This window comes from Vicia villosa, linkage group LG1 (assembly GCF_029867415.1).
Source record: "Vicia villosa cultivar HV-30 ecotype Madison, WI linkage group LG1, Vvil1.0, whole genome shotgun sequence".
In the NCBI taxonomy this organism is placed as follows: domain Eukaryota; kingdom Viridiplantae; phylum Streptophyta; class Magnoliopsida; order Fabales; family Fabaceae; genus Vicia; species Vicia villosa.
In genome coordinates this window covers 132,906,870-132,928,927 of record NC_081180.1, presented here as the reverse complement: position 1 = coordinate 132,928,927, position 22,058 = coordinate 132,906,870, and the positions used below count along the sequence as shown (strand labels likewise).

The following is a 22,058-nucleotide window of genomic DNA, read 5'->3' as shown; positions in this document are numbered from 1 at the left end:
AAGAAAGAAAGGGGGCATATTTGTATTATATTCCCACTACAGAACAATCAGTAGACATCCTAACCAAAGGATTTCCAAAAAACTCATTTGACAACATCACTAGCAAGCTGTCTATGGAGGATATCTTTAAGCCAGCTTGAGGGGGAGTGTTGACAGACTGTAAATTACAGCATTTACAGCTCTTAACTGGCAAAAAATAATTATGTCTGTAAATAATTATTTTGTTCCTTTTCTATATAGTTTATTGGGTTAATACCTATTTTCACCCCTGCCATATGGAGTTGGTTTGAAAAATCCCCCTGCCAATAAAAAATTGCAAGAATTCCCCTAACAATTGAAGATTCTCTCGTTTTAAACTTTGTAAAAAATTTATTTTTAAAACCAACCTTGCCACTTGAAGGACTCTATCATTTTGAACCCTGTAAATTATTATTTTTTAGTAAAATCAACATTGCCCGTCATATTCCGGAGGATTTAAAATGACACAATCTACAAGATTATAAGGTTTAAAATGACTGAATCTTCAAATTGCAAGGTTGGTTTTAAAAACAAAATTTTTATAAGGTTTAAAATGAGAGAATCTTCAAATGTTAGGGAACTCTTGTAACTTTTTTTTTGACAGGGGAATTTTTCAAACCAACCCCATATAGTAGGGGTAAAAATAGATATCAACCCTAGTTTTATTTTAGGTAATTTCTTATTATGATTTATTCTTTGTTTAATTTAGGATTTCCTTCCTAAACTATAGTCAATCACCTGTTGTAATTCCCTCTATATAAAGGAGGAATTCTTGTATAGTTATAATATAATACCATCAAATATTCCAACTCAATATTTTCTAGTGTTAGTTATATATTTAAGAGAAAATCACACTCATTTCCTCTGGTTTTGCTAAATTGCACACATCCCTTCTAATTTGTAAACAGTGACCACTCTTACATTTTTAAAAATAGTCATGCTATGTGTACACTGGTTTTCATACACCGTATGGCATGTACACCTTATGCATACAATTATTAAGTGCTGCACAAAAACCAAAGCATACAAAAAAATTATTAAAAAAGAAAAATGTATACCTAACCGTCTTTTTATAAGGTGTTAGTGTAACTTTAAATGTACACTTAGCATTTCTCTTTTAAAAAACACTCACTGCCCCCTCTCAAGTTAACGTCAGCCTATTTTGATAGAGAACTTTAACGAACTTTTTTGCCTAAAAAATACAAGTGATAAATAAACCAATGTATAAAATAATGAGTCTTCATTTGCATTTTTGTAGAAATTAATGTGAACCCAACAGCTAAAACTGCTCATACTAAATAAACTAATGTTCTATTTCTAACTTTCAACTTTCACTGGAGTGGTCTATCCATTAACACTTCCACGGGACAAACAGTTCAAATCTAACTACATTGTCCTGGATCACAATATGCATATGATTTCGATGCTGCAAGTGACGATGTCACAATTTTCCAAGTAATATGTAAAGGCCAAATTAGTAAAGTTCTTTCCTTCTCTAATTTCTTTTTTCTTTTACAATGATACAAGGAGAACTAATATATCATTGCAAAATGGCAAAATGTGGTGACATTGACATAGTAATCCACGAGCTGTTCTTGCAATATTTTAAGGCCTGGACTAATTAGGAACTGCGAATCTGGTTCAATACTATTCTCATCAACTTATTCACCTTCAAGTTCCTCACCAAATTGCTCCAATCGCTTGGCATCTTCATCCAGATCTCGGACTGTGGCATGGTTTATTAACCCATCATCTTCACTGGCATGTACCTGTTTGCCACCAAACCTGATAAATAAATCAGCATAAGCATGACAAAAGTTAATATCTACACGAAAGGTAAAAGGAAATACAAATTCAATATTAATGCCTATGATTATCCACAATGAAAATGTTTCCCTATATTCCACTTTACTGATATCAATGCCTGACCCTTGAAAAAGATCAAGGGCCTTGCATATCCAGAGTTGGTCAAGAAAACAAGTTAGGGTTTTATTAAAATAGTACCCTAACTTGATTAATAACAAAAACAAGATCTACAGATGGTCAACAGAAGAAAGTCATCATGCCTAGGTATGGTGCTTATATAGTAAGGTAACTTATTAAAGCATGAAAGCCACATCGAAAGTGAAGAGGAAGAAAATGGATGAACTTTCAAGGATTTAATTACCATCTTCCATTCATCAACTCTATGCACGCCTGAGCCCCCTTCCTATCCTTGAATTTAACTAAAACAACACCCTGAGGATGATTCTCGCATACCTGCAGGAAACATGGAACAGAAAAAAAAATTAAAATCAAATACGATGTTAAACGGATACGAGTACAGAAAATAGTCACTGTCTTTGGTACAGGTATGGGGTACAGCAAAATTCCTGAAAATAGGGCATGGTTACAGGAGGTTATGTTGTATAAAAATATGAAAGTACAAACAACCAAACAACATATCCAGATGAAAAATACAACTGCCGTAACATTTTAAGTCAAGTTATCAACAAAACTATCTCATGAAGTAAATCCAGAAATTAAAATATCTTGAAAGAGAGTGCATAACTTGAAGGGTTGAATAGGAATTACTTTCATTTAATAGTAAAGGCTTGGATTTTGTACAGATAGCCCATTGTCATGCTTAATTGAAATGAACCCATGCTAAAAGTAGACTCAATAGTGGTAGGTGAAACTATTTAGGAATGTGCGTCATATTTACCTAGACCTTCTAGTTTCCTCTAGCATGGCAGAAAGTTAATATGGGCAACACCATAGCGATAGAAATGAAAGCTCATACTCATACCAATGGAGATGTGGAAGAAACAATTTTTCAGAATAATGATGTGACATGATATGAAAAGAAAATGGAGGAATACTTTGGGCATGATATGAAAAGTAAAACACTTCTTTTTAGCTTAAAGAAAAAGTTATTTTACAATTTTAAGATTGACGATGTTGTATAACACTAGATGTTAGGTGGTAGAAAGCCGATAAGAAAAGAAAATTGATGTTGAAAAGATGAGAAGGTTACTGTAAGAGCAGTTAAACAAGACAAGAAACAGTCATTAGAGAGAAAATTGGGTTAGCCCTCAACAACAATAATAACCATGTCGTTTCCGACTAGGTAGGGTCACCTACATACATGGATGAGATTACCCCTCTCCATAGTAGCGAAAATGGTAGAATCTTGTCTTAGATGATTTAGTCATGCAAACAGAAAACCGGTAAAATCATCCGTAAAGAGAGTAGACCAGACATGATTGCACAATAGTTACCAAGGAGAGACTAAGGAAAACTAAGGGCCCAAACCATAAGGAAAGATTTGGAGGTAGATGATCTATTTTTTAATACACACGCATATAGGGGATAAAAGGTAGCTTGGTTGTTGGGGTTGTGGAGTTGAGGAACCGAGTAATAGTGAAGTCCAGAGTTCAGCCCCCACCCCCAGCATATTACTAACATAATATAACACATATAAGAACCATAGAAGAATAACTTTTATGTCACTTTATCTTAACAAGGAATCAGACGTCATCAGCCCATATGGAAATGCGCACTACAACAAAGAATTAAAACATATACATATATTTTTCATTTAATTGATGAGTATTTGTTACAAAAGAGAGAGGAGATGGAATATGAAGAGTATCAGTTACATTATCTTTTAAGGCGTAAAGGATTGATTACCTTGACTGCGTCTAAAGGTCCAAGCTTCGTGCATTCCTCTTTAACATCTTCTTCGAGTTCTATGCGCAAATTTTCATCAGCCTGAACAGATTAGGTAATATCAGAAAGTGTCTGATATGAGAAGTTGACTGTGATATGAGAAATTGACTGTAATAAAAGAATTAGAAAATCCTACTATAATCATGTAAATAGCAGTCAGAACTTGCTAAACAAATTTAAACAGAAGTTTGTTTCTATAATCTTTATGCAGCATAACCATGTCCAAAATGAGGGTTAGATATGGTCACATGTTTAGCAATGTACTAGTATGATAATTGTATCTAGAACACGAGAAAAATGCAGAAACATCAACCCTCATCTCGGCAGGAGTGAACATATAGCGAAGGACAACAGTTGTTGGAATAGAAATTTTTGCATCATCACGACCACCTGTGCCATACAAGGAAGATCGCATTAGTATATATGATGCATGGTAAATAAGAAAATAAACTCTGAAAATGAATTCAGAAACTCCAAATTAGCCAAAATCTCTAGACTTAACATACAACTGAGATTGAAATACTTTTAACATGAACCACAACATGCTTTTTTTGCTTCACAATAATCAGAAGGAAATTGGAAAACGTAGATACATTCTAGCACAAATCATTTTAAACAATTATCAAGTCTAAATCTTTGCAGAAACTCTACTATTCAAAGACCAAAGCCCAGTATAAATTGCTTATAGCTTATGGGGGTTTCTTAATTGAGAGATAAATATGTGTTTGCTAACCTATGAAATATTTATAAATTTATAGGCACTTGTGAAGAAGTTAGATGAGGTAGCTTCTTAAAAAGCTGAGATGCAAAAGTTGATATAAAGGTATGGGAGAAGCTATTAATTAGAAGACTTGTAGTCAGGACAAGAACATGTCAGTTTTTCTTTTCCTATCAGTGTTTATTGAAAAGTTTATCCAAACTGGCTCTAAGATGTATAAACTTCAATGAAACATTAACTAATTAGCTCCAAAATGCACTCAGTGACCTCCAAGATTAATGGATATGGGTGAAAGAATTGATCCACTTACACCATCTGGTAAATTGGAAAAATATTTCCTAGAAAGTAAATCTCTATTAAATGTAAAAGGGAAATTCGGCTAAAATTTAAATTGAAGTGGGAATCAATCAAGTTTCTGAAACATCAACTTGAATAAAGTTGGCAACCAAACGTACCCCATCCAAGCATTTTATCTTCCAACTTTTTCGTTCTCTTTTTCTTTTTATTGTCTACTTGCTTGGATACAAACTTCTCTCCTGCATATTTAAAGAAAGCTCTATCAAGCACCAGCAGGAGTGATCAATAACTAAACTATCAACTTGACTGAAACGTAGATTTACCATAGCCAAGTGCAATTATAAAAGCACTGCTTATGAAGCATAAAAAAATTGAGTAAAACCTACCTTTCTGCTCGAATTTAGCCAGAGAGACAGACATCGGAGTCTTATCGCCAGGCCGAAAAGGCGCACCATCCAAAATTTGGATTGCTAGAGCCACCGATGGTTCCTAATGTACACAAACATATAGTTGGAAACCCTGACAAATTCAGCTCTATATGTCACAGGCAGAACTAGAGAAAGAGTTACCTTAAGATATGTAACCAGAGCGTCACCCTTTTTCCTTCCTGTCCCTTTATCAACATAAAGCTTAACACGAGGTCTTTTGGTTTCTGGGTCCTGTTTCAGACAGTCATGTAATTCTTATAAAGCTGGGATGAGCTACCTAAACCTCAAAAATAGCTAGTCTGATATTCTCATGAGTATCCACCGATTTTCATCTTGTAGTGAACTTTTTGAAATAATGATCTTTTGCAAGACACTTTTGGTGAGAGCTAATTCTAAAGAGTTGCTTGGCCCTGTGTTATTGTTTTTTGGTCAGAGTATTGGTAAGCACATGTGCCCAGAAAAGGGAAGAGGCTATCCAAATTCTCATAAAAATATATGGCTTATCATTAAAAAATCATATGAAAGCATTTGAAAAGATAAACATGATAAAATGCAATATATTTTACAGTGCCGACTGTGCTTTCCTTAATTAAATATAACAGATACTTTTAAGGTAATCCTAAACACGGAAAACAAATATATACTATAGATCTTAGTTTTACAAATCAATAGGGAATATAGGAATAAAAAGGTACCTCTTTTATAATTCCATACTTGGAAAATGTTTCCACAACCTACAATAATGCCCAAGTTAGTCTTTGCAAGGAAGATAAGACTTTCAGGTAAGGGGAGACAAAAATTAATGCTTACTTCATCAACAGTGACATCCTCGGGCAACCCAGTGACATAAACATGTGTATTGATCTTTAATTCAAACCAACTGTCAGGAGGTTTATTAGCTTCCTGAAACAGAATGAGGTTAATAGAGATGTTACTTGTCTCCCAAAAGAGGTACTCACTTCTAAGTGAAAGCAACAAAGATAAGAAAATTAAGCAGGTTGATGCCATTTATATTAATAAGATGACCAGATAATGGACACCTTCTTTTCTTCTGGTTTATCTGAAAGCTTCCTCTTTCTATCAGCTACCATATCAGTACTTTCTTCTTTGCTTTCTTCCTTTAAGGCAGTTGCAGAAACATTCAATTCTGAACTATCTTCAACAATTTTAGAGGTATCGGAGTCAGGTACTGTCGGAAAAACTTCCTCTTCTTTCAGGAAGGTCATCTCTTCAACCCCATAAGGCAAAGCACTAGCAGGCGTACACTCCTCCTATCACATAACAACTTCATTAATCCCACCCAAGAGAAAAAATAAAAACAGCTTAACTAAAGTTAAATACAAGAATCAACAAGCTTGATTTCAATAGCCCAGATAATAAAAACCATGAGCAATCAAGATTAATGCAGATCACAACTCTATGGCTACACATGCAGACAAAATTAATTATAATGAACCACGATGTTCAAAAGAAAATATTTTGAGCTGTATGTACTAAAACTAAATGGAAATTTAGAGTGAAAAGAAGTTGTAATTTCTTATGAGTGAAAAGAATTCCCTGACTCATTTTGGGGATCTAGTAGCCAACAGAAGGCGTTGAAATTTCATATCTAACCACCTCTTGCATTAATAACAGCAGACAAAATTTATGGCAGTCAAACATTAAATAGATTCAAAGAAAGGAGGATGACAGCTGCATCTATAATTATTTAATATTTGTGCTCGATATAAAAATATATACTAAGTAACAGTAGATCTATTTTCTGAATAAGTACTTCTTATTTTATCCATCAAAACTTTAGTTATAGACTTGATAGAACAAGATATCCTTTCGTATGGATACAGTTCCTTAAAATGTTGTTTCAGACTTCCATTAACACCTTATAGCAGTGTCTGTTTTGTTTAGATTTTTTTGAGAATTATTTAGGAAGTGTGCACTTGTTTTCATATTCTTAAACAAAACCAATTGTCAAGAGAAAGATTTCCGAAAACCGCAGAAACAAAATTGAATAACACGAGATAACATAGAATCACATTAACATGGCAGAAGCTTCGAATTTTTCCTTTTGATTCCGCCAAGTGAACGGTGTGTGCTATACAGAGTGTGAAGAACCATTCTACACGATGCCAAACATGAAATATTGCAGCTTAGTTTGATTCTTGTAACTCAAATACCTATTTGACGTATGCAAAATCTATACAACAAGACCCTATCATTTCAAAACCAATGTTGGTGTTGTCGAGACACCTCTTTAAGATATCAACATTGTTGATATATCATAACAGTGTGCTCAAAAACGGAAACAAGTACAAAAAACAGTTTGAAAAATAGAGGACTAGCTCTATGAGGCCCATAATCTTCGAGAATAATAGATAAAACTTTAAGGTTTGCAACTTGACTAAACCAAACTCCAAATCCTAGGCATCAAATTTTCGTTAACCTTCAAGCCTACTCCTTTTAATCAAATATAACAAAGAACACCACTTATTGCATAGATGAACAAAATAATAATGATGTAAAGATCATATACCAACCTGCGGAACCCAAGCCCTAATATTCCTGTCCCACTTATATATAGTCCCATCATCATCGGTAAATTCCTCTTCACCATCAGGCGGTGTAGAAGGTCTCTCAGAGTCTTCCTCTGCTACTCCCCCAACAACAACATCCCCAGAAAAGGACCCTAATTCTGAACCTTCCACTTGTGCCTCTGCCTCCTTAATCTCCTTTTGCCATTTCTCAAACTCATCAACATCATCAACATCAGCAGACACTACACAACAAGTCACATAGTCTCTAAATACACGAAACACAAAAAACCAAAACAATTAAGAAGAAAAAAAAACAAGCTATACCCGCAGTCGAAGAAGAATCAGGTCGAATTCGAAGCCGATCAATTTCATCCCACAGCTCAGAAATTGAAGACAAAGGTTGCCACTCAGTTTTACCTTCAGACCATAAAAGTGTGCTTTCGGACAAGTATCCATTTAAGAAATGCTCTGCAATGTAAATCACAAAGTCAATAAAACTTTCATTTCAACCTAAAATCAATTTCAATTTTGTTCAAAAAATGCTGTTTCGAAATTCCCAAAATCAAAATACAGAAGAAAGAACACAAGGCTTTGGTGGTTAGTATCGGAGAAGTGAACTCACCGCGCACCTCTGAGAAGACGTAAGGACCGATTTGTTGTTGATTCTCGCCGAGAACGTACCATCCAACTTCTGAAACATTTTCATCTGCGAAATGAGCTCAGTTAATTTTCTTTGTTATTTTTTGCGGCGGATTGTGGTTACTGATGAAAAGGGATAAAGAGAGAAGTTAGCGTTTACCGGTAGGTTGCGGTTGTTGTTGATGAGTGTCGTAGCCATTTTGAGAATTCATGGTTTTCTGCTCTCTGCAATGGCAACAAGGTTACGATACAAAAGCCCGTAGTTTCTAGAGAGAAGATTAAATTTGGGTTGCGACAATGGGAAACAAAAGGTAAAACCAATTCGAATAATTAAAATAAAAAAAAATTCAACAAAACAACAACAAAAAAAATCGAATAATTACAAATTAAACAGAAACTCTTAATCCACCATTTTGATGCGTGTTGTGAAAAATATCTTCCTATTTTTGAAGTTGTGTATCATCGGAAGTATTTTATTTTCAAAGTCCATCTGTTTCGTAGGTGCTATAGAATGTTTTTAATTATGCACCTTCAAAATAATTTGATGTTAAACTCGCGTGAGATTTTTTCCCTCCCTTATTCTCACACTTTTCCATTTTCTCTACTCTCTCATTCTCTCTTGACGTTAAAAATTTAACTTCCACGAAATTTCATTGTTTTTTTCTCTAGTTCGGCATTGAACATCAACATCAACATATTTCAACTCGTTCAAAACTCAATTTAATCGATAAGCTTTTGAGTTTTTGAGTTATTTTCGAGCATTTCCCATTGTGGAGTTTGAATACACTTTTAGGTGTAGAAATTGTTAGGTAGTTTTAGAAACATCGTTTAGAGACGTTGTAGGTATTATTAGATGAGTAAAACAGACGATCAAGCCATCAAAATGAGTTTTTCAATGGTTGGAACAGTAACAGGCGTCATTGTTGCGTTTTGAAGCTTCAAAATGTTCTGTAGGTGCATCTACGAAACAAATGAAATGTTAGATAGTTTCGTAGATGCAGCTCCGGAACAAACCCAGTTTTTTAGAATAATGGGTGCTTCCGTAGGTACATCTACGGAAGCTTTCCCTATTTGCGCCTACGAAGCTAAAATTGATTTTTTTCCTTTTTTGTATTAATTGTATTTAATTCGACTTTATTTAATACAATACATATATTATGGTCGGCCAGACAGACCAACTTATATCTGGAGCATGGCTACGTGCGACGTGCATGGGTGCAGATAGTCTCACAAGTGACAGATGGCACCTCCGTTCCAGCAGATGTAGCTGACACCTCCGTTTCAACAAAGGTTGACAGATGGAGCCATGACGCAGACTCACCCGGAGCATAGTGGAGAGATGCCTTCCACTTCTACTTCTTAATCTCGGAGGCGTCAGAGTGATGGTGAGGGTACTTCACAGACGCCCTCCATCCACAAACGTCATTGGGATACTTCTGCTTCTCCGATGCCACCTCCGACCGATGTTGGATCTCCTGTGCCACCTCCTGAGAGTGCAGGTTCTCCAGTACCACCTTCTGATGATGTTGACCCATTGCATAAGGAGACTGTTGCGCTTGAGGCTCCTGAGGGTTACCCAAAGGTCCTTCGAATTTATCCCTATTGACAGGTGTCATACCCCAAATTTGTCCTACCCTTTCAATATTAACTGGCTCAGGCTTTGCATTCATGTACATACCTACATTAGGTCATTTAATACTTCATGCGTCACTAACCGATAATTTGAGACATGGGATCAGAGGCCTTCTAGTGAATTAGGGTTTTATTGGGTTGAGGCTCCTACTTCAGATAAACTTGTTTCAACTGGTCATTCTGTGCGCACTGGATTATGGAATCAGGGTTTCGATTCATGGATATTGTGGATTTCCTCTTCATCAAACTTCAAAGTTTTTCTTCATCCATATACCACAAGTTCAACGATTAAGGGTTTTATTTCCCTATTTTCGTGGTGATTCAAAGGATGCTGCGCATTTGTGGAACTACAAGTCATTGACATTGGGTTCATGCAAGAATTTGGATCAAAGTCACTCTTGAGGCTTTTGGGATTAAAGGTATGAATGGAGAATGCATTAGGAGTTTGAATATGAAGCATGTGGGGGAAAGTTACGTTTCAGATGTAAGGGAATTCAAACGCACTCATTCATTCAAAAAACATTTGAACATGGTTAAGAAGAGGTCCTTCAAGCTACAATCAAAGCCTCCTTTCAAGAACTCCAAGATTAAAAAGGAGGAAAATAAATTTCAAAGTTCAAATTGGAAGAAAGTTATTACAAAAGGAGCAAATCTCATTACAAAGTCAATTACATTGCACTTCCGTATATTTTCCATTTCATTACACCCTATCCAAAGTCATTACAAAAAAGAATTACACAAAATATACATTTCCTATGTGCTGACTTTCTTTGTGCCGTTGACTTTTAAGGTCAACCGTTGACTAAAACTTTGACCAGACCCCTGGACCTATCTCTCTTCAGTTCGGCAGACCATTTCCTCACCTCGCTCTTCATATAACTCCCATGATGCTGAGTGATTTCATTTGTCACTTATCCTTGCCTTGGCTTAAGTTGGTATGAACCTGCACAAATAACTTAATTTAACATCAAGTATACACACACACACTTCCAGCTCTATCATAACAGTAACAAATTCAACCATGCTTTTAAATCAATTCAAGGGAGGAGAATAAGCACACAGTCCAGTACATTCCACTAATAGCCCCACCATTCCCCAAATTCAAACCATAAGCTAACATTCATACCAACCTCATCAAAACATAAAACTAACAGCTTCTCCATATCCATACCTGAATATGCTGCAGTGTCAAACGAATTCAAAGCATTTGAATGAGTCGACCTCACTTGTAGTATTCAGCCTCAACAAATCCTGCATACACATTAAACCAAATTCAGTCAAAACTCAAACCAAAACCATACAATTCAACCTACATTCCATTGTAAAATTACCTACTGCATTCAATTCAAAACCATTCCACAAACCAACAGCATTATTCATCACTGTGCAGTTTGTTCGAAATCAGTAGCGCCTACCGAAATTCACTTACCAAACATCCCTGCAGCAGAAAAGAAATATTGAGAAAGTCATTTACAAATTCACTAACATTTTCCAAACAGAATTCAATAACAGATCCTCACCCTCTAATGTGTAACTAACTCAGCAAATCCAATGGTTCTTATCCTTCTTCCTGTAACTAACAAACACACTTATAACTAATTCCCTAACAGTTTATAACCACCCTAACCAATAGATAACAGAAACAGTTACGCATCCTAACTACTATATAACTAACATCTAACAGAAAACTCAGGGGGAGAACTAACCTGAAAAATTCTATAAAGCAGAACTCGGTTTTCACACTTCAACCTCTCCACCATTTCTTCATTCATCTCCTCCATAATCATTCTTCACAACTCTCTTCATTCTTCTCCCACCTTCATCTTCATCTTCGTTCAACCTTCTCCATCTCCTTCAATTCTCAGAATAAAAATCGCCTTCATCAATCTTCATTCTTCATCCTCTTCAAGCTTCAGCTTCAATCTTCATCATCGCCAATATCATCTCAAACTCTTCAACACTCATCTTCCATCATCAACCTGTAGAAGAACAAGTAAGAAGATCAGAAGAGAAGAAAAAGAATTCTCGGAACGGGAAACAAAAGAGAGAATCGGAAAAGAACTCACCATAACCGTTTCTCGGAGCTCCAATAATCAACATTGAGTCTTCAGCCTCGCATCACCGTTCTCAGCAATCTCAATCTTCAGTCCATCACGCCTTCAATCGGCATCGGATTATTCATCGCAACAACACTCTATCTTACATCATCATCGATCGATATTCAATCTTCAGTGCCGTCACCGATTCGTCCATTCTCAGACCCCACTGCAGCAATCATCATGAGCACAATCGCACCATGAACGCAGTCTTGTTGCCGTAATACCGTTGGAGCACCGTCTGAGATTGGCGAGAGGACGTTTGAGGTTGAGAACGAGATGAGAGAAGGAGATTTCGGACGAAAGAATCCATGTCGTTCGAAGTATCGCTGAGTGAACCTCGCCGGGGAAGGGTTTCCGATCGCCGCCGATTCGTTGTGAGAAGAAGAGAGGTGCGTTCAGATTCAGAATAAGTTCAAACGGTACACAATACTAACCCTAATCCCAATCTAATTCCTTTTTTATTTATTTTATATTTTATATTTTTATTTGTTTTTGAATAATAATAAAAAATCTGATAAACAAATATGTTACTATAGACCTTGGGCCATGTACACGAAATTGCTGTATCTACCCCTCTTTGGCCCATGCAGCACGCCATTTTTGGCCAAAACCTGAACAACAAAAAACGTTTTGGGCCTCGGTACCAGGCCTACGCATGTACTCTTCACACCCCCATTTTCAACTTTAAACCTCCCTGATCACACATTTTTCCTATTAGAATTTAGGATTTTTGACATAGTTTTGTTCTATTTTTTTTTAGATGATAAAAAACGCATAGAATCAATATTAGATATTAGTTCATTCCACAATAATTTTCTTACTTTTAGTTGACAAAACATGATGAAACCTTTAATATTTGTTAGATTTTTAGGTGATCTTTGACATAGAAAAGCTTATAAAAAAATAGTAGATTTTCTTAGGTTAATTTTGACATTTAAAGTTCTTTTATAAAAACCCATAAAAATAGTAGTTTGTATAGGTTAATTGTTGACATAAAAAAGTCATAAAAAAGTTGTAGTTTTTAATTTCACTTTGTACTAATGCTTGAATTGTTTTTGTAACCATTTCCATGCGAGTTTTTGTATAATTGTTGTGTGACTTTGTTGCTTAGATTTTGGCCTTATTTTTGGCCTACCTTGTTAATACCACTTGTATGCTTCTTTAGGATCCATCCCATGTTCACATTAGGATTTAGACTTGTATAGACAACTTAGACTAGAATTTATATATAGTTCCCTATTGCATTCTTTTTCTTTTTCAACTCTTTAAAACATTAATAAACGGAAGATGCGAATCACATTAAGCAAGTGATAGAGAAATGAGTGGGATTCATTCCCTAATCTATTTCTCAATCACTTAGTGGCATAGAAACGAGTGGGATTCATTCCCTAATCTGTTTCTCGGTCACTACTTAATGGGAGAGAAACGAGTGGGATTCATTCCCTAATCTGTTTCTCAAACATTAATTAATGGGAGAGAAATGAGTGAGATTCATTCTCTAATCTGTTTCTCAAACATTACATAATGGGATGGAAGTGAGTGGGATTCATTCCCTAATCTGCTTCTCGATCATTATACATTTTTATGTGATTCGACTCGCAGGCAAATTCCCCTTTAAAAAAATACACAACCAAAAACATTTAAAACATCTAACAATGGTTCAGACTAAAGCAAAGTAGAGAAAGTGGTGAGTGGCCCGGTATTGGGTACTGTTCATCACTCATCTACCCTAAAAGACACAAACCAAGCATTTCTTTTTCTTTTGCCTCGTTGGCACCTAAGGGCAATGTCATTTCCGTTCGTACGCATCGTAGGTCTGTCCCCTTATGCAAGAACGTGAACGTTGACTCCGCCCAATTAAAAAACACAAAAACAAACAGAAAATCTTTAGCCGAGCTACGGTAACTCTGATTCCTGAAAAGGATACGTAGGCAGCGGGGTAGGGCCCGTGCGAGTACAATTCTTTCTTTTCCCTACATTTTGCATTCATTTAGCATTTAGACATAGACATAGTTTTACACCCTTTAGATAGAAACAAACATAGGTGGATACCATCGAGTACGATGGGCGTGAGGGGTGCTAATACCTTCCCCTTGCGTAACCGACTCCCGTACCTTGATTCTCTGGTCGCAAGACCCTTGTCCTTCCTTTGTTAGGTTTCCTGATATTCCTTTCCCTTATGGGATAAATATATTGGTGGCGACTCTGTTCATTTTTCGCGGTAGCGACAGCTGGCGACTCTGCTGGGGACGTTGCTAGACCTATTGCGGGTCCATCCTTAGTGAGTCGATCCTAGCTTATCCGTTTGTTTGTTTATTTACTGGGTGTGCTATGTTTTGTCTATACGTGCATTTATTTATTTTATGTATTTATTTTATGTTTCGCATGTCCTGTTTATTTTCTGCTTGCATATCATGTTTATTTCTGCTTGCACATCATGCATATGGATTATATTTTGTGTTCCTTGGGGTCTTCTGTTCTGTTTTGCAGGTTGGGTGGGATGTTCTATGAGGTAAAAGGCCCAATACCCAGGCCAGAGTGACACATAGGATACCTAGGATAGAGTGGATAGTCATGACGCCAACAGAATGTCAGGTTCTGTTGATTGCGATCATGAGACCCACGACCAGTCGAGGTTCAAATGAGATACCGTTGTTGGCATGTATTTGCGACAATGATGGTGTTTCAGGAGAACTGATAACGCTGGAAGCCATTGACCTACCTTGACCTAGATTCACCTGTGAGTGGGGTGGGATATACATGACAGGTACCGTTGGTGACTATTCTGTTCTGTTGGTGACTATTGGTTTTCCTGGTATCCAAAAAGGCGTCGGACCTTTGATCCTGTGACATTTGACCTGTATCAGTTATTCAGAAGTTTGTATGGTGGTTACTAAGATTATATGGACCTTGATCCCATGCTTTTGCATTGCATAACATCATTGTTTTATCCACTCCATTTATGAAAGATCCTAAAGTCTATTTCCAAAAAAGAAGGAGAAAAAGAAAAAGGAAATAGAAAAGGAAATAGAAAAGGAAAAAGAAAAGAAAAGATACTCTATACCAAAAAAAGAAGCCTTGATTCCAAAAAGAGATAAAAAAGAAAGAAAATGAAAGATTGTGAAAAGACTTTAGGATCTCTCATAAATGAAACATGCATTCATATTATCATGCATTTCATAGTTCTATCAGAAGCTTATTGGGGTCCTCTTTCAATCCAGATTTCTGCTTCATCAACAAATTTGACTTCCCTACATCCGTATCATACAAGGATTAATCAGAGGATAATCATGGACCGTCTTGAACAAAATCAGGTTGAACTTCGTAAGGACATGGATACTATGGGGGAGAGGATGAACCAACTCTTTGAGACTCTCCATGTTGTTATTCAGGGGCAAGAAGAGCTCAGACAAAGTGTTGCTAAGTTGGCTAATGGTACTCCGACCACTGTTGCTAATGGGGGGTCAAAACCTGTGCCTGTGGAAATTCATAACAAGGAGGATTCACGTCATGAGAACGATTCTGAACTGGAGGCTTTCAAGTTCCCGATCGAGGAAAATGAGAGAAAATTCCATCTTCTGGAAGAAAGGTTGAATGCTTTAGAAGGTCGAAGCTCCTCTGGTTTAAATGCTATTGATTTGTGCCTAGTGCCTGATATCAAGATTCCTGCTAAATTCAAAGTCCCCAGTTTTGAGAAATACAAGGGTACTACTTGTCCGATGAGTCACATCAAGGCATTCTGTAACAAGATGGCTCCGTATGCAGAAAATGACAAGCTTCTAATGCATTTCTTTCAGGATAGCCTAAGTGGGGCATCTCTTGAATGGTATACACGACTCGAACGAACTCATGTCCGCACATGGGATGAACTAGCAGAGGCTTTTCTCAGACATTACAAGTACAACAGTGACATGGCTCCTACTAGACTACAACTCCAAAGTTTAACTCAGAAAGTTGATGAGTCTTTTAAAGAGTATGCACAAAGGTGGAGAGAATTAGCTTCCAGAGTCCAACCTCCACTTTTGGAACGAGAGCTTGTAGACATGTTCATGAATACTTTGAAAGATCCCTATCTGAACATGATGGTTGGATGTGCTTCCTCCGAATTCTCAAATTTGGTTGTCGTAGGAGAACGAATTGAAAACGCCTTAAGGGTTGGTAAGATTCAGGATATTGCTTATGTTTCCGAACTCACAGAAGAAGAGAAAAGTGAAATAAATGCAGTTTCTGAGATCGCAGAAGAGGAAATCCCTGCTTATCCTCAAGTTCAGGTTCCTAACTATCAGATGGTACTAGTTTCTCCTGGCCAATATATTCCACAAGCCTTTGCCACCACTATCAATCAACAACCCCAGATGGTCCAACAACAACCGGTTCAGTATCTGCCACAAAAGCAATGTGCTCCACATCAACAAGGTCATCCGAATCAACGCCAACCTAGAAGTAATTTGGAACGAAGAAATGCTCCTTTGGACCAGATTCCTATGACATACACTAAACTTCTTCCATATCTAGTTCAAAGCTCATTGGTGGTTCCCAAATCTCTAAAGCCTCCACCACAACCGTTTCCACCTGGGTATGACCCTAATGTGCAATGTGGATATCACGCTGGATCAATGGGGCACTCAACTGAGGACTGCAATGCTTTCAAAGCCAAAGTACAACAGTTGATTGATGGGAGGCATATAACCCTTCAAGAAGGAAACATATGGGTGAATGGAATTCCTTTGCTCGAATAAATGCCTAGATTTCAGAAAGTCTCCAGAATCAACAAATTCTTTCCTCACAACATATAGCTTTTCTAAGTTTGACGGCCATGCAAGGTTCCTCCATGTTTGATGGTGATTACCACTCTAGCAACTATGCTTGGGGCTCCCGCGCGAGGGATAAGCAAGACGTACTCTTATCTTGAGCATTGCATCACTCGCATTGCTCGAATCCCTAAAGTGACACAAAATTTACAACTCTTGGGTGACTTTGTTGGAATTTTCTTTTGAAGTAACCTGAAGTGTTTGGAAGGAACTGCGGAAGGTATCCAAGATCAATAAGTCCAGACGGAGTCAAGCCTCCTCAACTATGGCAGTCATCAATTCATTTCTGCATTTTCATTTGTAATTTTCCTTGTTTTGTTAATTGTTTCTTCCATGTAAAACCTGTTTGTTTTTAATGAAAATAAAAATACATTGCATATGCTAGTTTCGAATCAATCCATTCGTGTTCACTCACATATTTATGTCTATCGATATCAAACTCTGGTTTAAGCAAAAAAATATCAAAAGGAGAATGATGAAAAAATAATACAAATGCAAAATATTTAATTATGTGCTTTTGAATAAAACCCTGCTGAGGATGTACAGGCATTGTTTCAAATCCCCAAACACTGGAGATATAAGGGAGTGCAACCCTCGTTAACCCCTTTGAGCCATGAAGTAGGAGTTTATTTTCTATACCAAAGAAAAAACCCTCACATTTAACCCAGGGGCAGGGTAGCGTTCAATTAATCTGATCGAGCATTCAAAATTCATCAGGAGTATGCATCTAAGGATACGATAATGGTTATCCTTCAAAAGGTTGAGGAAAGTGAATACCACAATGGTAACCCCTCATCAAACAAAGAATGAGGCAGTCACAATCACCTCCCGCAAATCAAAAATTCAGGATCACACGACTTGTTCAAAAAAAAAAAGAAGAAAGAAAGAAAGCCCGCTAAGTCAACAACTTGAAAACAAGTGACTTAGGCAAAAATTAGGGCATCCCGCTGGACTCCAAAATAAAATTCAAAAGAATTTGTCCAGGCAAAAGTTAGGGAAACAAAAAAAAGCAAAGCAAAAGCGAAAAACAAGGATTAAAAGAACAAAGTCGTGTGATCAGACACCAAATCGGAAGGTAACGTGACTGCCATGTCCAAGAAGACTCCATTAATCCCTCAATCATTTCAAACTCTTTTTGAAGGATGAACGCTCGTATCAGGTTAAGTTGAACTTAGGACTGGAGAACATCACGAAGAATGGGTGGGTTAGGTTAGACTTTGAGCCTTAAATCCTTTCTTTTTAAAACCGTGAACCAGGCCACGTTACAACCCTTAAAAGACCTAATTGAAGCAGGGTTTATTTCAAAAGCAATTTATGTAAAACTGACTCCTAGATGTGTGCTTACCATTCATGTTGGTATCGATATGACAAATAATTCAAACACTGAATGTCACAACTTTGTTTTAATAACTTTGATTTCGAAGCTAGCATAAGCATTGCATTTAGATTGTCATCTTCAAAACAAATATCTTTTACTTGTGAATAAACACTTGACATCAAGGAAGATCAAACAATGAACAACTGCAGAAAAAGTTGATCGATTCCATGAGCCATTCACTTCAAAGGCTGATTACTCCAAAGGGCGAGTTGTGTGAAGACTCTGTCAAACTGAGGCATCCATTCACCATTGGTCAATCTGGGGCAATCAAGTCGAGGAATCTCTCTTGAGTTCAACCAATCTGGGGCAGATACGTCGAGATTTGACAAATCTCTCCAAGGATCCTTTGGGGCAAATTCCCTCGTAGTTCACGAAGCTTGGGGCACAATCTTCTGAGTTTTATTGCCTTCTCCCTGATCATAGGAGTTTATTTCTCCTGAAAGTTTTGTCTCTCCCCAAGCACTGGAGTTTATTTCTCATGGGAGGACGTTCCGCTTCCCCAACCTGGGTTCCTTATCTGAATTCCTCATCCTCAACATGGTGAATTGAGGGATTCTCCTCAAACTCACCATCCCCAAGCAGTTCAAGATGTAGGGAAAGTCAGATGAAGTTACTTCCTCCTCAACAAAGCTACATTTCAACCCTCAGTGCAGTTTCCAATGATCTTTTGCACTACAGGGTTTCCAACACCGATTCATATTGACATCTCAAGACAACAAGCAACGGACCCCAATGATCCTGCTTCTCTATCTCACCAAGGCCTTTATTTGGCACTCTGCATATAGTTTTCATTGCATATAACATTGCATCCTCAAAAGCATAGCATATCCGTCAAAGCGGATCATTACGCCATAGAAAAATTCAAACATGCAAAGCATAAGCCAGATAATACAAATCCGCACTCAATCAAGACGATGGTACTTCCCCACATAAAGTGTTGTCCTTACAAACTCCAATTGATATCTGCTACTACATCACAAATCTCCTCAAACCATGGTGCCAATACCTGGTAATCACCTTTCAAAACCCAGTTCCTGTCCTGATAATCATTCTTCAAAGCCCAATTCCCGCCTTGGCAAACTTTTTCAAAGCCCAGTTCTCGCCCTGGCAAACTTTTTCAAAGTCCAGTTCTCGCCCTGGCAAACTTTTTCAAAGTCCAGTTCTCGCCCTGGCAAACTTTTTCAAAGTCCAGTTCTCGCCCTGGCAAACTTTTTCAAAGTCCAGTTCCTGCCCTGGCAAACTTTTTCAAAGTCCAGTTCTCGCCCTGGCAAACTTTTTCAAAGTCCAGTTCCTGCCCTGGCAAACTTTTTCAAAGTCCAGTTCCCGCCCTAGCAAACTTTTTCAAAGTCCAGTTCTCGCCCTGGCAAACTTTTTCAAAGTCCAGTTCTCGCCCTGGCAAACCTTTTCAAAGTCCAGTTCTCGCCCTGGCAAACTTTTTCAAAGTCTAGTTCTCGCCCTGGCAAATCATTTCCATCATTTTCAGTCCTCGTCTGATATCTTATGGTGAAGTCAGTTCTCGCCTGACAATCACCATTCATCCATAATTTCTTACCGTAAAACCAATTCCCATCCCCAACAAGTCATTATTCTCTTTCCCCATTCGACCATAGCATCCATAAATCATTCCACCTAAAAACAAAAATTCTCTCTCCCCAGCAGATATCAAAACAAAACAAAACAAAAATAAAGATAACACTTACACCATCCTCTCTTCAGGACAAATTTCTGGTACTTTGATATTTAATCTTCTTCTACCTTCGATGTTCGAAAGGCTAGCGCCAATCTCACCTTCAGGTTTAAGACGATTAAATAGGGGCAGCTGTCATACCCCAAATTTGTCCTACCCTTTCAATATTAACTGGCTCAGGCTTTGCATTCATGTACATACCTACATTAGGTCATTTAATACTTCATGCGTCACTAACCGATAATTTGAGACATGGGATCAGAGGCCTTCTAGTGAATTAGGGTTTTATTGGGTTGAGGCTCCTACTTCAGATAAACTTGTTTCAACTGGTCATTCTGTGCGCACTGGATTATGGAATCAGGGTTTCGATTCATGGATATTGTGGATTTCCTCTTCATCAAACTTCAAAGTTTTTCTTCATCCATATACCACAAGTTCAACGATTAAGGGTTTTATTTCCCTATTTTCGTGGTGATTCAAAGGATGCTGCGCATTTGTGGAACTACAAGTCATTGACATTGGGTTCATGCAAGAATTTGGATCAAAGTCACTCTTGAGGCTTTTGGGATTAAAGGTATGAATGGAGAATGCATTAGGAGTTTGAATATGAAGCATGTGGGGGAAAGTTACGTTTCAGATGTAAGGGAATTCAAACGCACTCATTCATTCAAAAAACATTTGAACATGGTTAAGAAGAGGTCCTTCAAGCTACAATCAAAGCCTCCTTTCAAGAACTCCAAGATTAAAAAGGAGGAAAATAAATTTCAAAGTTCAAATTGGAAGAAAGTTATTACAAAAGGAGCAAATCTCATTACAAAGTCAATTACATTGCACTTCCGTATATTTTCCATTTCATTACACCCTATCCAAAGTCATTACAAAAAAGAATTACACAAAATATACATTTCCTATGTGCTGACTTTCTTTGTGCCGTTGACTTTTAAGGTCAACCGTTGACTAAAACTTTGACCAGACCCCTGGACCTATCTCTCTTCAGTTCGGCAGACCATTTCCTCACCTCGCTCTTCATATAACTCCCATGATGCTGAGTGATTTCATTTGTCACTTATCCTTGCCTTGGCTTAAGTTGGTATGAACCTGCACAAATAACTTAATTTAACATCAAGTATACACACACACACTTCCAGCTCTATCATAACAGTAACAAATTCAACCATGCTTTTAAATCAATTCAAGGGAGGAGAATAAGCACACAGTCCAGTACATTCCACTAATAGCCCCACCATTCCCCAAATTCAAACCATAAGCTAACATTCATACCAACCTCATCAAAACATAAAACTAACAGCTTCTCCATATCCATACCTGAATATGCTGCAGTGTCAAACGAATTCAAAGCATTTGAATGAGTCGACCTCACTTGTAGTATTCAGCCTCAACAAATCCTGCATACACATTAAACCAAATTCAGTCAAAACTCAAACCAAAACCATACAATTCAACCTACATTCCATTGTAAAATTACCTACTGCATTCAATTCAAAACCATTCCACAAACCAACAGCATTATTCATCACTGTGCAGTTTGTTCGAAATCAGTAGCGCCTACCGAAATTCACTTACCAAACATCCCTGCAGCAGAAAAGAAATATTGAGAAAGTCATTTACAAATTCACTAACATTTTCCAAACAGAATTCAATAACAGATCCTCACCCTCTAATGTGTAACTAACTCAGCAAATCCAATGGTTCTTATCCTTCTTCCTGTAACTAACAAACACACTTATAACTAATTCCCTAACAGTTTATAACCACCCTAACCAATAGATAACAGAAACAGTTACGCATCCTAACTACTATATAACTAACATCTAACAGAAAACTCAGGGGGAGAACTAACCTGAAAAATTCTATAAAGCAGAACTCGGTTTTCACACTTCAACCTCTCCACCATTTCTTCATTCATCTCCTCCATAATCATTCTTCACAACTCTCTTCATTCTTCTCCCACCTTCATCTTCATCTTCGTTCAACCTTCTCCATCTCCTTCAATTCTCAGAATAAAAATCGCCTTCATCAATCTTCATTCTTCATCCTCTTCAAGCTTCAGCTTCAATCTTCATCATCGCCAATATCATCTCAAACTCT

At 37.3% G+C, this 22,058-nt stretch overlaps 1 protein-coding gene and 2 long non-coding RNA genes across 5 annotated transcripts; all 3 read right to left on the bottom strand.

Annotated features, from left to right (window-relative positions):
- Window positions 1–1,241: 1,241 nt before the first annotated feature.
- LOC131644234 (splicing factor U2AF-associated protein 2) lies at window positions 1,242–8,660 on the bottom strand. The gene is made up of 14 exons (XM_058914675.1): window positions 8,503–8,660; window positions 8,326–8,409; window positions 8,028–8,171; window positions 7,707–7,945; window positions 6,213–6,443; window positions 5,983–6,075; window positions 5,868–5,906; window positions 5,314–5,403; window positions 5,131–5,233; window positions 4,903–4,983; window positions 4,043–4,119; window positions 3,691–3,771; window positions 2,186–2,277; window positions 1,242–1,803 (listed from the first exon to the last, which is right to left on the bottom strand). Exons 1-14 carry the CDS (start codon window positions 8,552–8,554, stop codon window positions 1,680–1,682), a joined length of 1,530 nt encoding a protein of 509 aa, XP_058770658.1. The 5' UTR covers window positions 8,555–8,660; the 3' UTR covers window positions 1,242–1,679.
- Window positions 8,661–10,658: 1,998 nt separating this feature from the next.
- On the bottom strand, window positions 10,659–11,475 carry LOC131617165 (uncharacterized). Of its 2 annotated transcripts, none has more exons than XR_009288466.1 (3): window positions 11,306–11,475; window positions 11,146–11,225; window positions 10,659–10,917 (listed from the first exon to the last, which is right to left on the bottom strand). It is a non-coding gene; the product is annotated as an uncharacterized LOC131617165 (long non-coding RNA). The 2 variants fall into 2 exon arrangements; XR_009288469.1 differs by having other exon boundaries at window positions 11,310–11,475.
- Window positions 11,476–20,788: 9,313 nt separating this feature from the next.
- LOC131617153 (uncharacterized) lies at window positions 20,789–21,605 on the bottom strand. Of its 2 annotated transcripts, none has more exons than XR_009288457.1 (3): window positions 21,436–21,605; window positions 21,276–21,355; window positions 20,789–21,047 (listed from the first exon to the last, which is right to left on the bottom strand). It is a non-coding gene; the product is annotated as an uncharacterized LOC131617153 (long non-coding RNA). The 2 variants fall into 2 exon arrangements; XR_009288458.1 differs by having other exon boundaries at window positions 21,440–21,605.
- Window positions 21,606–22,058: the final 453 nt, after the last annotated feature.